Source organism: Symphalangus syndactylus, chromosome 4 (genome assembly GCF_028878055.3).
Source record: "Symphalangus syndactylus isolate Jambi chromosome 4, NHGRI_mSymSyn1-v2.1_pri, whole genome shotgun sequence".
NCBI lineage: Eukaryota > Metazoa > Chordata > Mammalia > Primates > Hylobatidae > Symphalangus > Symphalangus syndactylus.
Window position 1 is genome coordinate 36,167,196 of NC_072426.2, and position 18,668 is coordinate 36,185,863.

Genomic DNA, 18,668 nt, shown 5'->3' on the forward strand with positions numbered 1-18,668 from the left:
GTATAAAAACCAAAATAATTTATACTAACAATTAATATGGCTTACTTTTGGGTAATTGGGTGGAAATAGGAATGGAATAGGATGTGAAAAGGGACATTTTATTCTGTATATTTCAGATTTAATGTTAGTCTTTTACAATGTGAATGTCTTCACATATTTTTATACAATAATAAAATTGTTCCCTAGTTCATTCCCGAGAAGTATAATACTAAGGCACATTTTGTAAATTAAGTGCAGCATATAAACAAGCTTATATACTAACATATTGATAGACAGAGTGACTTCATCTGGGTTTTTACAAGATGAAAGGCTGCATAGGAAAAAATACATGAACTCTCAATCCATAAAATTAAGTGCTTTACTAGTGTGTTGCTACCATATTTAAAATTTCAATATAAACTAGGTTTACTAAAAAGTCATTTATAGAGTAAAAATCTGGTGTGGTTCTAAAACATCCCAAATTTTCCCCAAGAAAATAAAATTTCTATCATGAATTATGCATATTTATCATATTGTAAAAATATTTATTCAGCTTAATTTAACCAAAGTGGCAACACATCAAATCTTAGATCATTTGTATTTTCAAAGGTTATATCCTATATATGCATTTCAACACACACACACATATATATACACATTTGTGTTTGGATATAAAAACATAAGATTAAGTCTGCTTTAATAATTTCTCTAACTTACAAAATGTGATAGATAGATATAGCTTTATTTGTAACCATTTAAGCCAACTCACTCAATCTGTTTCAAGATTTTATTTTGCAGCATGGACATTTTCACATAAACCTCATTGCACAGCTCCAGGGGCACCATTCACATTGCAGTCCATGTGTTTAATGGAGTTGTGCATTGTACAGATCGTGCAGCCATTGGTGGAAGCCCTGTTTTTGAAAGCGGTTCTGTAGCAGAATCTGATTATAATAAATATGATATACTTAGAAATATATTTAAAGAAAATCATAAATATGCCTAAGTGGTTACCTTGACTAGAGTCACATTTTGGCAGCCTTTCATAACCCGAAATAATACCACTTAAGGTCAATAAATGTAGGACCTCTCTAAAGTCAGTGAATGTCAACTGTATATAATTTAATGTTCTGAGCACTTATTCCTAGAGCAAAAACAAAATAAAACACTTTTTCCTTCCTTATTTCAAAACTCACACAGATTGTGGGTGTTAATGACACTATACTTAAACATTGTTAGCTTTGTGGCAGAAAATAACCATATAAAAACATAAGTTTTATTTTCTTCTTTAAACTATAAAGTTATAGTGTCCTGAATAAACAAAATATGAGACTTATGTAAACAATCACCCTTTTAAGAAAAAAAAGGACCAAAACAGCATTGCACATTAGATCATATTTTGGAAAGGAGGAAGGCAACTGAAGCATAGCTGTAAAGATACCTTTTTTTTCTCTTCAGTTTACCCTTGAGATGTACCTATCAAAATAATCTAAACTTACCCAGATGATGTTTTTAATCTTGAAAAAGGCTTTTTTCTTGTTGGATGATCCTATTAGCAAACTGCTGGAAGGGAAAATCATACAGGGCATAATTTGTAGTTTGACCTACTCACATTGGGTGTTGCTAAAGAAAATCAATCAGAAATTGTTGTGTTAAAATAACTCTATCTGCTCTACCTGGCATGTGTGACTAACTGACTTTAGAATCTATCATTTAAAGAAAATGGTTGATGCTTGGATATTACAATTTATCAAGTTCACTCCAGTCCTTTTTCTTCAAAGCACAGAAAAATAATCATCCCTCTCTAAATATAAATCTTTTAAGAGAAATTCAAGGAATCTGTCTCCAGCAAAATAATTGATAAATGGCAGGAGCATAATTTAAAGATGATTTCCATCACAGATCACATGGCATCTCAACTTTTGAGTCTGTCACCCAAGTCTTTCCATCTGTTGGCCCACGAGCATCAATCTCAGCTGCTCTGTGACCAGTTCTCTGATTGAGCTAGGTTGGCCTTTTCGTAATTACAGCTTTCTCATTTCCCTCTGCCTTGCAGTATGAGGCTGTTCTTACTGCCTGAAAAGTTCTCCAACATTTCGCTACCAACTCTTGCCTAATATGCCCTCATAGCTTCGTCTGAGAGACACTTTTCTTACAGAAAAAAAAAAAAAAGTGAGAGAAGAAGGAAGGAATGAAAAGTGCTTTTTCTTACATTACTTTTTACTTGTTATTTCCCCAACATTAAATGTCTTGCTCAAAAATACTGTCAGCATTCACTGTCCTGGAAATTGACTTCTAATTATAAAGTGATATCTCAAGCAACCTATTACTATCTATAATTCCGTGAGATCTGGGTAACTGACATTATTGTTTCTCCTGTTTTTCTGAGTATAGGAGTTACATACATTCACCTAGTGTTCAATAATTGTTTACTAAATCAATTAATGTAAAGAAGGAAAATTTTATTTTATTGATTAATTACACAAAGTTATATCTGGAAAATATTATTTTGGTGTGTAGACTGAAAAACCTAAATCAATCTCTTAAATTATTAATCATTAAGCCCATGACCAGGAAATTAAAAAGCTGGTAATAGAATAACACATGTTCATATTAGTCATGTTTTCTGTTATAGAGAAACTGCCTTATATGGACCACCTTGGGAAATGGCTAACTATTGTCAAGACTGTAAGATACCAGAGGCCACTAATATTATTGACTATATCAAACTTTAAAATTTCTATTCTAAGGGAGGGAAACATCATAAATGAATTTAAAAATTAAACTCTAAAAATAAAATTTCAAGTATAAATGAGAGAAAAGGCATAATAGTCTTAATATTCTATATAATCAATAAGAAAAAGGTTACCACACTAATGGGAAAATTAGGAAAGCATATTTACAAGAGAAAATATATAAATAGCCAATAAACTTATGCAAAGATTTTCACCATTTATAGTACTCAAAGCAACGTAGATTCAACAAAAATCAAATTCTCGAAAATTAAAGTGAAACCATTGGCTTGTGAGAATGTGATGAATGGCATTCTCATATACCGCTGGGAAGAATGTAAATTGTTAAACTTTCTAGAGAGTGGTTTGGCAAGATATATCAAATTTTTTATTTGTATTTACCTTTTGAGCCAAGGATTGTCCTTCACTGGATTTGTCCCAAGTAGATAATCAGACAATGGGCAGAAATATGGGTGCATATATTTGATTATAATGGGAAAAAAACAGTGGAGTAGCCAAATGTCTGTTATTAGAAGGAAGTTTAAAATTCTTACGGTGCCTCTATATAATTCCATCATCATTAGGAGTATTCATATAGTGTTGTACTTACGATGGAAAGCTATTCACACTATGTTAATTATTTGATAACAAGCTACTAAATGTGTCCACTGTGACTGCAGTTTACAGTTTTACATCCACATCTGTGTATGGATATGTATACGTATACATACATGTATACGTATACATACACACAGAGAGAGAACGAGTCCTGAAGGACATACATCAAATTGTTAGTAGTAGTCCTGGGTTGTCGAGAAAATGATGAAGAGCATTTGATGTTAATGGTATACCAGATAATCTTTGCTTTCTCTTTCGTTTATACTTGTCTTTATGAAATTATTTTTCTGAAATTATTTTTTGCAATCAGCATGTATTATAGCATATGTACATGTTCTCGTTTTTAAAAAGTAACAGCTTAAACTACCAAAGTTTTACTCATTCCCTTTTATTTTCCTTACTCAGCATTATTTCTTTTTTCCTTGCTTATTTAACTTTTAAAAAATGCATAACATTATAAAAATGTCTGTTTTATTTTGAACAGATGCATTTCATGTTTATGTGATTAGGCAGTGTTCTTTTTCCCTAAAGCAAAAGGTTCTATTGCAAATGAAGATTTAATTATTACTTGAGGATGAGTATGTTATTATTCATGAGTTATATAAGTCATAAAAAATGTCCAGGATGATAACAATACAACCTAGAAAACAAGGGCTTTAGCTAAGGGGATTTACTCTGCTATTTATGATACTATCTGGCCAATAGATGGCAGGACTTGGGGGAATGAATGCAGTCTAAGAAAAATCATCATGTTTCCATTCTATGATTACAAACCCGCAGAATCCATTAATAATCCACACTTCTGGCTTAAAGAGTTCTTTTCAGTCTTTTCTAGGATGTCCAGACATACTTGCCTAAAGTAAACTGTATCAGGTTCAGCAACCCACATTTGAAAGTGGGCATTTTCAAATCAAAATGTTTTCAAAGGAAAATAACCTGGATTTTCCAAGACTAGAGGCCTCTGAAAAAGAAAAGATTCAGAGTGGATATAACTGTCTTCAAATCTAAAGGACTAGCAAGATAAAGAAGAGATTTGTCTTGTCTGCATAACTCCCAGATGGCAAACCAAAGAACGTTGGATCTTCTAGGAAGGATTTTTACTAAATAAATGCAATCACTTTCTAAATATAGAAGTAGCTAGAAATGGAAGGGATGAGATGTGGGAGGGCAGAGGCTCAGGCCTTCCTCAGTTTTATACTACCAACTCTCAGCACAGGTCCTGGCAGACAGGCAGCACTTTAAGTTTTATGGAATGAATTGAGAGGTAATAGGTTACATCTTCATTGAATATATTTCAAGTTTAGCAATATGGCTTTTGTTGAATGATATTTTCTGAAGTTGTTTAAAGCACTAGAAGGGAAATTAAACTAGATGATCTATGAGTATGTGACCATCAAACCCAGATTTTTCTAGGATTTTTTAGGACTTTCAATTTAAACTATTTTGTCCTATTCTTCACATGGGTATACTTCCAAATGTTCTTCTCATTAGTAAAGTCCAAAATTTATGATCAGCCAGTCTTACTCTGGGTACCAATTACTAATAGAATGGCAAAGTGGATTCCTTTCTATGGGCTGGAAATCGTGTAGGATTGCTTACAGTTGGAGTGGATAAATGCAGTTGTTTATAACTAAAAGTCATTTACCATAAATATATAGCTGGCTCTATCTTGTGAATGCAGACTTACATGTTAATAAATATAATCAATGTAAGTCAACCAAGACTCTAGGGTTATATATTTTTATTGATCACTTTTTTTAAAAAAGAAGATTCTGATCACAGTTCTATAGTATTGGGCCACATACCAATGTTTTCATAGTGTTCAAGTTGGCTTATGAGGCCACTCTTTAGGCTTGGTGAGTGTTTGACAGATGGCTGAGAATATACAAGCAGATATGCATTGTGCATGAAAGCACACAAGTGAAGAGTCAATTAAGAAAGAATAAACATGCTTAGAAAGAGGCCACCTGATTGGTATTCTGACTACAGAATTGAGAAACTTTCTATGCAAATTATGCAGCTGCATCAGCACCACTGACATTATAGGAGTGAAGAGGAGAAAAAAAAATAACAGGAAAAAAAAACAACAACAAAGTTCTCTGTGGCAAAATAGTTCTGTGCTTGATCAAGGAAACAATATAAGGGGAGATGTGGTAGAGGGAAGTTGCTTTTTCTTCTATTTGCCTGAACCACTAGTGACCACAGCAGAAGTGGCAAGTTTAACTGATGAATATGGAGTTTCATAGCTCCCAGAGCACTGACTTTGGACTAAGAAGAATTTAGATGGGAGACGCAACCTACTTTCCCTTATTTCAAGATTTGTGTGCCTGGTACATACAGTATCGTGTAAATGTAGAAAAACTTGTGAGGAGACACACACACACACACACACGCACACTCTAAACAGCGGGAGCACCAAAGAGGTAGATCATCCATTATTCAAGGAATTTTTTTCGTCCCTATTCAATACACAGTAACTTAAATAATGAGGGACTTTCATATAAAAAATAAAGTATTTTACACGGGAAAAAAAGACATAATATAAGCTAACAAATGAACCCAGTTATTTTGCTTCATTTAAAGAGCAGAAATCTGACTTGAATGATCTTTTCCTCAGTAATAAGCAAAATACATTAAATAAATATAACATACTAATATTCATGACCTGGAGCAACTCATGTTTTTTCTATGAAGACTTTTCTGACTTCTGTAGACGATGCTGACTCCTCCCTCCTGTAGACCACCACTGATTTGAACTAAGCACTGTGCTTTTTGGTATCAGTTTATATGTAATCTGACTTTAGCTGGGCTGCCTTCAAGCCTGCCTCTACTTTCTCTCTCTCTCTCTCTCTCTCTCTTTCTCTCTGTCTCTCTCTCTCGCTCTCTCTCTCTGTCTCACACACACACAAATGCACACACACACATATGCACGCACATAAACTCCTGCTGCCCACTACACTCAGTTGATTCCTAGGAGCTTGAAGGAAATAGTGACTCTTTTCTATGTATCTTTAACTGTCTTTGAAAGCTCAGCCCAAAGATGATACGTAGGGCATCACACAGAGACCTGGATAGTCTCCTAAGTTTTCTGTTGGTTTTAAAAATATGTGCAAAGGTCAGGCGCAGTGACTCACGCCTGTAATCGCAGCACTTTGGGAGGCCAAGGTGGGCAGATAGAACACTTGAGGCCAGTAGTTCGAGACCAGCCTGGCCAACATGGTGAAAACCCCGTCTCTATTAAAAATCCAAAAAAAAAATTAGCTGGGCATGGTGGCGGGCACCTGCAATCCCAGCTACTCAGGAGGCTGAGTCAGGAGAATTGCTTGAACTTGGGAGGTAGAGGGTGCAGTGAGCTGAGATAGTGCCATTGCCTTCCAGCCTGGGTGACAGAGTGAAACCCTGTCTAAAAATATATGTATATATATGCCCAAATTCTTCCAAATATTCTAGAACTTAATTTCTTTCCCATTGAAAGTGGGCTGGGCTTAGTGCCTTTCTTCTAGTGAATACAATATGGCAGAAATGGCAAAATACCACTTCTAAGATGAGGCTATAAAAAACCTGTGGCTTCTATCTCGGTTCCTCTCTTGATCTCTCTCTTGCACTGGTGATGCTGGTTGCTATGCTCTAAGGACACTTGGCAGCATCTGGAGAGTTCCACAAGGCCAGAGCCTGAGGCCCACCTACAGATGCCTGAGTGAGCTTGGAAGTAGATCCTCCTCTAATTGATCCCTGAGATGAACGCAGGCCTGATTCACAGCTTGAGTGAAATATCATGAAAGACCCTGAGCAAGTACCACACAGCTAAACTGCGCTCAGATCCCTGACCCACAGAATTGTGTATTTCTAAATATTTGCTGTTTTAAGTGCCCAGGCTTGGGGTAATTTGTTACATAGCAATAGATAACTAATACATTTCCCATTCATAACAGCAGCTGAAATCTCTCTCTTTTGCCCCGTATTTCAATCATCCCCAAAATGCTTCTTTTTTTTTTTTTTTCATTTTCTCCTCCCCTGTGTGTGGCTGCTTCTTGCACAACCCACTCTAGCCTCCTGTTATTGCTCTTCAGTCTCAGAAAAGCCCCCTTGGATTTCTGGTTAAAAAAAAAACAAAACAGTTCTCCATGAATGGCTTGTCTCCCAAACCATTGTACATAATAGGTGCTTAATAAATATCTGTTCATAGTATAAGCAAACTTCAAATTCTTTTGACTTGTGCAAACAAAATTTATTCATTTGAAAAATATTTTCTTAACAATGAGACTAAAGTTATGGAGAGAGGTGCTTCAGTGTTTGAAGCTAAGTCTTTTGTGAGCAAGACTTGCTACTGATAACTCTAAAACCTTATCTGGTACCTGAGCCAGACAGACATTGGACTCCCTGTACTCTTTGGCTTCTGGAACAGGAAGAAGCATACATTTTAATTTCACATGATCAAAGCTGCTGTACAGCTAAAGCTCAGCAAGTACTTTCTACTCAGGAACAATTCTGGGTTGAAGATCATTGTCTTCTAAATGCATTTCCAGGTCAGTGTCTGTTGCCACCTGATTATCAAGGTATTTATTGAACAAATGCAGTATGCCTACCAGCATTCCCAGTACTCTGGAGACTTTCTGTCAGTCAGTAAGTTCCTGTACAAATATTACTTTTACTGCTGTCATGTGAAACTGGCTAGCAAAACAAACACAGTTTCAAAATGCTCAGAGCCTAGCAAAAGAAACAGACATTAATTTAGTAAACCCACAGGCATATAATTACAAACCAAGTACTGTAAAGGAAAAAATAGAGGTTACTCTAAAGAGGTATATTAGAGAGCTTCTTATAATCAGTGAATCAAGGAAGGCTTCTCTGAGTTAGTGATCTTTGTGAAGAGATCTAGGCATAACATGTTAACTAGGCAAACGTGTAGGGCAAAGGGAAGTGGAGTTAGTTAAGCATTTACTGTATGCTAGGCACTAAGCACTTTAAATATTACACACACATAATCTTCACAACAACCATAGAGAGTGAATACCTCTTCAACCATATTTTTAAAACATGAAATCTATGACTAATGTCCACAAGCTTAACTACTGTCCCAGGCTTCCTCCGCAAAGACTTGAGTTAATCCTTAAAAGTATCAAAGACAACCATGAATGAAAAGAGACTGTTTAGATCATTTTTCAGTTAAGCAGCATGTGATATTACCTACAGAAGTTTCAACAGTTAAAACCCAAACAAAATAGAACATAGTTTGAATTATTACCTTCCAAACATGCACTCTAAAAGAATAAAGGATGATATAAATAATAGTGTAATGAAGTTATTTTAAATTATTCTTTTACAACCCTTTCCATTTCTTTATATTTTCTACCTAAGAACCCCATGATGTTCTTTTTATATAATAAATACTGCTAACCAAATATATATGTTTCAGTTTATGTGCAGTTTATGAAAACGAACACTGTACCGTGTATTAAATTATAGTCAAAATTGAGAAAAGAGAAGGGAACGCAGTTCATTATTCTTTGTTAAATAATGAATGTTTGTGAAATAATATGATCATTAAATGCAAATGAGCATAACTCTGATATAAATGTAAATTTTTCAAAACTTGAAATGTTCCTTAAGATAAACTCTTTGGCTGAATTCTGAATATTTAATTGTTCTGCTTTCACAAAATGAATGCAGTCACCTATTCAACATAATTAGTTATCTAGGGAAAAACAATTATAATTGAACATAGCTGCTTCCCAAATGCATTTTAAATAACATAAACAGTCCTATGTTAAATATTTGGCCCGCTGCTTGGATATCTTGTATTTGCCTCTCCAGACCCCTTTTTCTACCCTACATTGTGCCTCAGAATGCTAATGTTATGGAAACCATCCAGAGGCTCCTTTGCTTCCTGGGCTTCTATCTATGCTGGCAGGGTGCCTGGGTGGGAGAAAGCGTGAGGCTGGGGTGGTTTCCTTCCCAGCTCCCTCCCCATTGAATCACTACATGTTGGGTGCATCCTTCACACATTATAGTTTCTGTCCTGTCTATGCAGCTCTTCTCCCTGTATTCTGGAAACTCTTCCTTCCTCTTTCCCAATCACCCGAGGGATAATAACAGAGATAGGGTGCTGTGCCATCCCCGTTACTTTACCTCAAACCAGCCTGCACCTTTGTATAAAGTCCTTTTATTAAACCCTCCTCAATGACCCATTTTCAGTGCACTATTTTCTCTTAGAACCCTAACTCTATAGTAATTGATACCAGGAGTGGCCTCAGGAAACTGACACTCAAATGAGATTCTGAATTGGGTTGTTCACGTATGTGCATGGTGTCCAGAAAACTTACTGGGCAGGACTAGGTGTAGGGAGAAATTGGGATGCAACACTGAGGAACATGACTGAGCATTGACTGTAAGGATAGCCAACAGAAGATAATTAAATAGCAAGTTAGGCAGGCGAATGTGCTGATGTGAGTGCACTCAGGATTTGGGACTTGAGAATGTGGGTCCAGCACCCAGGAGTGGCATTAAGAGTCTGCTAGGCTGCTAGGCTTGCCATACAGTCAATTAGGTTGTTGTGGCAGAACTTCCCTGGCAGGATGCAAAGAAAAGAAAGGATTCTGATAGATCAGGGAGATGAAATAATGTACTATCTGTTTAGCCATTTTCTACTTATCATCCCTGTGAATGTCCAGAGGATACACTCCTCTTATCTGGGCATTCGGGAATCCCTTATTGGGAAGGTTTTCATCATCACTGACCACCCCAGTAGTGGCTATTCTCAGTAGGCTGACTCCTAATCAGAGGCGTGAGATGCTTTGAACAATGTTTGGGATGAAGAGCGTGCTAAAGGGAACAGTCCACACTCACCATTCTAATGACAAGCTTATATGTTTTTAATCACTAAATGAATCTTCAGTATTGGTGAGTAAAACGTGTTGCAGTGGAAATTTTTTTTAAAGAAATCTCCTGAAAATATACACTGCTAACTAATCTTGAATGAATGTACTCTGTATAATTGACACAAAAAAGTGTGGAGAATTATTTCAAGTTTCGCACAAGGTAAAAAGAGAAGCTGATACATGAGCTTAGTTCAAAGGTAAGCCCTCCACCACAAGTAGTTGGATTACCATTAACGATTTTCTTAATCTCTATGAAGTTCGATTCTTCATCTACAAAATAAGGGGACTAATATCTGTCTCCCATGGTTGTGCGGATAAACAAGACAGGGCCTGGCATAGGACAGCATCTCAACTAACAGGGCAAAGTAAGTTTGCCTTGGGCATTCCTCTCTCATTGGCATTTGCAATCTATTACTACATCTTATACTGTAACCTTGAGGTCAGGCTCCACAACTACTTATTTTACATCCCTCATGCCCAGCACATAGACAGATCCTAACTAGTGAGGTGATTGAATGAATTCATGAATGTGTTGTTGTGAGGATGCAATGGAAGTGGTCACTTTAAGGTGTATCTTTCTTTCCTTCCCTCTATTGGTGTTTACATTTCACCTCTTCATTTGTTGCCTTTATAGTCAAGGACAATTTACTTAACTGCAGGTTTGTGGTAGGTTCCTCCTCATTAAAATTGAGATGACATCTCTCTCTTGTCCATTCGGGCTGCTATAACAAAAATGTCATAAACTGGATGGCTCATAAGCAACAAGAATTTATTTCTTACAGTTCTAGAGACTGGTAAATCCAAGATAAGGCACCAGCAGATTTCTAGTGTCTAGAGAAGACTTGCTCTCTGCTTTATAAGGAGTGCCTTCTTACTGTGTCCTCACTTGGGGGGAGGGGTGAACAAACTCCCTTTGGCTTCTTTCATAGGGCATTAATTCCCTTTATGAGGGTGGAGCCATCGTGACCTAATTGCCTCCCAAAGGCCACCCCTCTTAACACCATACACTGGGGACTAAGTTTCAACATATCAATGTTGGGGAGATGGGAACATTCAGACCATAGCAACCTACTATCCTAGTAGCAGTGCTGTGAAATAAATTAGATAACAGTTTAAATACCTACAAAATAGGGCATAGTCCATAAATTTTATTTTCCTTTCTTTTGTCCAATTTGTATTTCAAGGACTCAACACATTATAGACACTGAAATAAATGTTGTCCATGATGGACCACGCATAAACTTCTAATTTGGAAAGTTTATACACTGTTCGTTTCTTAAAAAAAAAACTCCCAAATATCAGATTACAGCCCATGGGATTGCAAAATATTTTTATGCTTTTTATGGTTAAAATGCTCTAAGAATTTGGAAGAAGTCCTACTTCTGAAAGTTATTTCAATAAATCCAAAATGAATAGATGTGGAAAATATTTAACATTCAACAGTTAATTTTGAATAAGAGAGATATGTAGTTGATTTTATCCCTTTTATTTCTACAAACCATAAGAAGAAACAGTTTGGACAGGTTCCTCAAAAGAGGTTCCCCAAATCCTTTTTAATGGGATACATCAACTCAAGTGTCACCCAAAGATTATTCCTAACAAATGTACATATTGTTTGACTTTGCTTGGAATAAACAAAAAACTTAAAATTAGATTATTGCTTAGAAACAGAGCCATTAAATTAAAATAAGGCCAGACATTTGGAACTAAGTCAGCTTAAGAGAGTCACCTTTCATTAAAATATGGCTACCATGTTTGGATTGTTTTATTAGCTTTATGCCATAGCCATAAAAATTCAGTTAAAATTTCACTAGTAAGTGCCTAGTGCCTTCACACAAATTCACAAAATCAGTGCCTTTAAACAAATTCGTTTTTCATACTAAAAGAAATGCCAATAACCACTAAATCACTAAAACTAAAAGGCAAAAAAGTGGAAATTTTTTTTAAAGTCATTTAAATCGCTATTGGCCTGACTTACTTGTCCCCTTCAAATTAAAAAAAAAAAAATGTATATATATCGACAACAACTCAATGCTGCTTCCCCTCATTTCTCTCATTTTTCGTAGGGTTCCAGCACTGTATCACTATTTGAAATGTAACTAATTTAAACTTATTTAGCAAAAGAAGCTTTATTTATAGCCTTATTTGTGCTGAGCAGCTTTTCAGAAAACACATTTTTCAGATTAATGGAAATGTTTGTGGTAACATTAGCTCTACTTGCCATTCCAAAACTATAAAATGAATTAAGAGGGGGAACGACTTGAATTAAAGCATGAGTGACTTCATAAAAATAAACACTTTACATAATTTGTAAATTTAAATTTTTGTTACCTCAAAATGTAGGCAGAATGATTGATAAACATAATGCATTTATTTGCCAAAAACAAGAATAAATTTGCCTGATTACTGATAAAAATTATTTTAAATTATTTTTCCAGTGAGATTTTTGTGTGTGTATCACTGATGGAAACTTTTTATTCTGTGCCACAGATTCTCATTTCCACATACAGTTTTGTGACTGGAGACTTGACATGCTGAATTAATGTGTGTGTGAGTGTGAGTGTGTGTGTGTGTGTGTGTGTGTGTGTGTGTAGAGATATAAATATAGAGATAATGATAGAGACATCATTATAATAGCTTCTTTAGGGAGCTCTTAGAGTTAACTGGAGAAACCCTAAGTTTCACTGAACACAGTTTGAATCCTAAAGTAGTTGTGATGCTATTTATATTCTCCGAATATACTGTAAACACAAAAATATTCCACTTTTTAAAATAGTGGAAATATGTTAACAATAAGGCATAAAATTTACAACTAATTTTATCTTTCAAATATGAAAAATGCTTCATCCAAAAACTACTGATGCTGGTCCACCTGGTTTCAGCTCTGATGGACTGTCTTGTAAGAAACCATGCTCTAATTAAGAATACATAGAGAAGTGGATACTTTTTTAAAAGTAAGTTTGAAGGCATTGGAGGTTTTCCAAGGTAGTCAGGATTTAAGAGGCCACAATCCTAGAGAGAAGCAAAGATTTTTGAAGTGAACCCAATATTTGTGTTGCTCTTCCTGTAGGGGAATCAAAACTCTGAATATGAGTATGTCAAGGTGGCCAGGATCAAGAGGACAAGATTACAGGAAGAAGACAGGTACACAGAAGTGAACCTGATACTCTGTGACAGCTTTTCACTCCAGGCATTTGCTGATTCTTAAGCCAGGTGGTCAAATGACCCAAATGTATACTACAAACCCCAAATCAATCACCAAAAACAAACAAAAACTTATAGCTAAAAAGCAAGCAGAAGGGATGACATTAAATACAAAAGTACTCAATACAAAAGAAGGCAGAAAAAGAGAACGAAGGAGTTATGGGACAAATAGAAACAAATAGTCAAGATGGTAGATTTAAACCGAACTAAATCAGTTATCACACTAAAAAGAAACGTATGCCTAACCATATAAATTATCACATTAAGTATAACACCCCTTGTGAAAAGAAAAAAGGTAAAGATGATCAGATTGCCAACTGTATCACCCACTATATAATCCCTACAAGAATAAGGACATAAACAGTTTGCAAGTGGGGAAATTATGGAAAATATGTATACCATGTTAACAGCAATCATAAAAAGCAGGATAAGTATCAGACTCAATAGCTGTCAAAGCAAAGAATATGACCAGTGAGAAAGAAGGTGATTTCCTAATAAAAAAGGCATCAAATTATCAAGAGGACATAACAATCCTAAATGTTTGTATACTTAACAGAGATTGAAAATATATGAAGCAAAGGCCAATAGACCTGCAAGGAAAATAGACACATTTACTCTTATAATGGTAAATGTCAACACTCTCTTTTAACAATTGATAAAGACAAAGTTAGTAAAAATATAGACAATTTGAACAAGACTATCAAATAATTTGACATCATCGACATTTATATAAGGAGAACAACAGAAAACATTCATTTTAAGTGCACAAAAAATATTTACAAGTTAGTTCATATTCTACACCATAAAACAAGTCTAAATTAATTTCAAAAGATTCAAATCATACAAAGTATGCTTTCTGATCAAAATTGAATTTTAGAAGTCAGTAACAGAAAATCCCAAATATGTACAGACTAAATACATAGTTCTCCATAACCCATGGATAAAAGAAGAAATAAAAAAGGAATTTAAAAAGCATTTTGAATGGGATGAAAATGAAAGCACAAAATATCAAAATTTGTGATGTTTTGATATCAAAATTTGTGATGTTTTGATATCAAAATTTGTGATTTTTCTGATCAAAATTGAATTTTAGAAGTCAGTAACAGAAAATCCCAAATATGTACAGACTAAATACACAGTTCTCCATAACCCATGGATAAAAGAAGAAATAGAAAAGGAATTTAAAAAGCATTTTGAATGGGATGAAAATGAAAGCACAAAATATCAAAATTTGTGCTATTGTGAATAGTACTGCAATAAACATACGTGTGCATGATTTATAATCCTTTGGTTATATACCTAGTAATGGGATTGCTGGGTCAAATGATATTTCTGGTTCTAGATCCTTGAGGAATCGCCACACTGTCTTCCACAATGGTTGAACTAATTTACACTCCCACCAACAGTGTAAAAGCGTTCCTATTTCTCCACATCCTCCACAGCATCTGTTGTTTCCTGACTTTTTAATGATTACCATTCTAACTGGTGTGAGATGGTTTCTCATCGTGGTTTCGTTTTGCGTTTCTCTGATGACCAGTGATGATGAGCATTTTTTCACGTGTCTGTTGGCTGCATAGATGTCTTCTTTTCATAAGTGTCTGTTCATATGCCTTTGTTTTTGATGGGGTTGTTTTTTTCTTGTAAATTTGTTTGAGTTCTTTGTAGATTCTGGATATTAGCCCTTTGGCAGATGGGTAGATTACAAAAATTTTCTCCCATTCTGTAGGTTGCCTGTTAACTCTGATGGTAGTTTCTTTTGTCATGCAGAAGCTCTTTAGTTTAATTAGATTCCATTTGTCTATTTTGGCTTTTGTTGCCATTGCTTTTGGTGTTTTAGTCGTGAAGTCCTTGCCCATGCCTATGTCCTGAATGGTATTGCCTAGGTTTTCTTTTAGGGTTTTTATGGTTTTAGATCTAACGTTTAAGTCTTTAATCCATCTTGAATTAATTTTTATATAACGTGTAATTAAGGGATTTAGTTTCAGCTTTCTACATATGGCTAGCCAGTTTTCCCAGCACCATTTATTAAATAGGGAATCCTTTCCCCATTTCTTGTTTTTGTCAGGTTTGTCAAAGATCCAATGGTTGTAGATGTGTGGTGTTATTTCTGAGGCCTCTCTTCTGTTCCATTGGTCTATATCTCTGTTTTCGTACCAGTACCATGCTGTTTTGGTTACTGTAGCCCTTGTAGTATAGTTTGAAGTCAGGTAGCGTGATGCCTTCAGCTTTGTTCTTTTTGCTTAGGATTGCCTTGGCAATGCGGGCTCTTTTTTGGTTCCATATGAACTTTAAAGTAGCTTTTTCCAATTCTATGAAGAAAGTCATTGGTAGCTTGATGGGGATGGCATTGAATCTATAAATTACCTTGGGCAGTATGGCCATTTTCACGATATTGATTCCTCCTATCCATGGGCATGGAATGTTCTTCCATTTGTTTGTATCCTCTTTTATTTCATTGAGCAGTGGTTTGTAGTTCTCCTTGAAGACGTCCTTCACATCCCTTGTAAGTTGGATTCCTAGGTGTTTTATTCTCTTTGTAGCAATTGTGAATGGGAGTTCACTCATGATTTGGCTCTCTGTTTGTCTGTTATTCGTGTATAAGAATGCTTGTGATTGATTTTTGCACGTTGATTTTGTATCCTGAGACTTTGCTGAAGTTACTTATCAGCTTAGGTAGATTTTGGGCTGAGACAATGGGGTTTTCTAAACAACAATCATGTCAACTGCAAACAGGGACAATTTGACTTCCTCTTTTCCTAACTGAATACCCTTTATTTATTTTTCTTGCCTGATTACCCCGGCCAGAACTTCCAACACTACGTTGAATAGGAATGGTGAGAGAGGGCATCCTTGTCTTGTGCTGGTTTTCAAAGGGAATGCTTCCAGTTATTGCCCATTCAGTATGATATTGGCTGTGGGTTTGTCATAAATAGCTCTTATTATTTTGAGATACGTTCCATCAATACCTAGTTTATTGAGAGTTTTTAGCATGAGGGCTGTTGAATTTTGTCAAAGTCCTTTTCTGCATCTATTGAGATAATCATGTGGTTTTTGTCATTGGTTCTGTTTATGTGATTGATTACATTTATTGATTTGCATATGTGGAACCAGCCTTGCATCCCAGGGATGAAGCCAACCTGATCGTGGTGGATAAGCTTTTTGATGTGCTGCTGGATTCGGTTTGCCAGTATTTTATTGAGGATTTTTGCATCGGTGTTCTTCAGAGATATTGGTCTACAATTCTCTTTTTTTGTTGTGTCTCTGCCAGGCTTTGGTATCAGGATGATGTTGGCCTCATAAAATGAATTAGGGAGGATTCCCTCTTTTTCTATTGATTGGAATAGTTTCAGAAGGAATGGTACCAGCTCCTCTTAATACCTTTGGTAGAATTTGGCTGTGAATCCATCTTGTCCTGGACTTTTTTTGGTTGGTAGGCTACTAATTACTGCCTCAATTTCAGAGCCTATTATTGGTCTATTCAGAGATTCAACTTCTTCCTGGTTTAGTATTGGGAGGGTCTATGTGTCCAGGAATTTATCCATTTCTTGTAGATTTTCTAGTTTATTTGCATAGAGGTGTTTATAATATTCTCTGATGGTAGTTTGTATTTCTGTGGGATTGGTGGTGATATCCCCTTCATCATTTTTTATTGTGTCTATTTGATTCTTCTCTCTTTTCTTCTTTATTAGTCTTGCTAGCGGTCTATCAATTTTGTTGATCTTTTCAAAAAACCAGCTCCTGGATTCACTGATTTTTTGAAGGGTTTTTTTGTGTATCTATCTCTTTCAGTCCTGCTCTGATCTTAGTTATTTCTTGCCTTCTGCTAGCTTTTGAATTTGTTTATTCTTGCTTCTCTAGTTATTTCAATTGTGATGTTAGGGTGTTGATTTTAGATCTTTCCTGCTTTCTCTTGTGGGCATTTAGTGCTATAAATTTCCCTCTACATACTGCTTTATATGTGTCCTAGAGATTCTGGTACGTTGTGTCTTTGTTCTCATAGGTTTCAAAGAATATTTTTATTTCTGCTTTCATTTCGTTATTTACCCTGTAGTCGTTCAGGAGCAAGTTGTTCAGTTTCCATGTAGTTGTGCACTTTTGAGTGAGTTTCCTAATCCTAAGTTCTAATTTGATTGCACTGTGGTCTGAGAGACAGTTTGTTGTTATTTTTGTTCTTTTACATTTGCTGAGGAGTGTTTTACTTCCAATTATGTGGTCAATTTTAGAATAAGTGTGATGTGGTGCTGAGAAGAATGTATATTCTGTTGATTTGGGGTGGAGAGTTCTGTAGATGTCTATTAGGCCTGCTTGGTGCAGAGCTGAGTTCAAGTACTGGATATCCTTGTAAACTTTCTGTCCCGTTGATCTGTCTAATATTGACAGTGGGGTGTTAAAGTGTCCCATTATTATTGTGTGGGAGTCCAAGTCTCTTTGTAGGTCTCTAAGGACTTGCTTTATGAATCTGGGTGCTATTGTATTGGGTGCATATATGTTTAGGATAGTTAGCTCTTCTTGTTGAATTGATCCCTTTACCATTATGTAATGGCCTTCTTTGTCTCTTTTAATCTTTGTTGGTTTAAAATCTGTTTTATCAGAGATTAGGCTTGCAACTCTGCTTTTTTTTTGCTTCCCATTTGCTTGGTAGATCTTCCTCCATCCCTTTATTTTGAGCCTATGTGCATCTTTGCACGTGAGATGCATCTCCTGAATACAGCACACTGATGAGTCTTGATTCTTTATCCAATTTGCCAGTCTGTGTCTTTTAATTGGGGCATTTAGCCCATTTACATTTAAGGTTAATATTGTTATGTGTGAATTTGATCCTGTCATTATGATGTTAGCTGGTTATTTTGCTCATTAATTAATGCAGTTTCTTCATAGCATTGACGGTCTTTACAATTTGGCATGTTTTTGCAGTGGCTGGTACCGGTTGTTTCTTTCCGTGTTTAGTGCTTCCTTCAGGAGCTCTTGTAAGGCAGGCCTGGTGGTGACAAAATCTCTCAGCGTTTGCTTGTCTGTAAAGGATTTTATTTCTCCTTCACTTATGAAGCTTAGTTTGGCTGGATATGAAATTCTGGGTTGAAAATTCTTTTCTTTAAGAATGTTGAATATTGGCCCCCACTCTCTTCTGGCTTGTAGGGTTTCTGCCAAGAGATCCACTGTTAGTCTGATAGACTTCCCTTTGTGGGTAACTCGACCTTTCTCTCTGGCTGCCCTTAACATTTTTTCCTTCATTTCAACTTTGGTGAATCTGACAATT

General features: G+C 35.7%; 1 protein-coding gene across 7 annotated transcripts in view; it reads left to right on the top strand.

The window, feature by feature from the left end:
* The window catches only part of CABCOCO1 (ciliary associated calcium binding coiled-coil 1), a 105,987-nt gene that overhangs the window by 36,995 nt on the left and 50,324 nt on the right, over positions 1–18,668 (top strand). Inside the window, exon 6 of one of the 7 annotated variants that reach the window (XM_055274422.2) lies at positions 4,155–5,849. The exons of the other annotated variants lie outside the window; for them this stretch is intronic. Coding sequence (XP_055130397.1) covers positions 4,155–4,187 — 33 coding nt within the window. The 3' untranslated portion in view covers positions 4,188–5,849. Of the gene's footprint in view, positions 1–4,154; positions 5,850–18,668 lie in introns of those variants that run through there. 7 annotated transcript variants of the gene reach the window in all.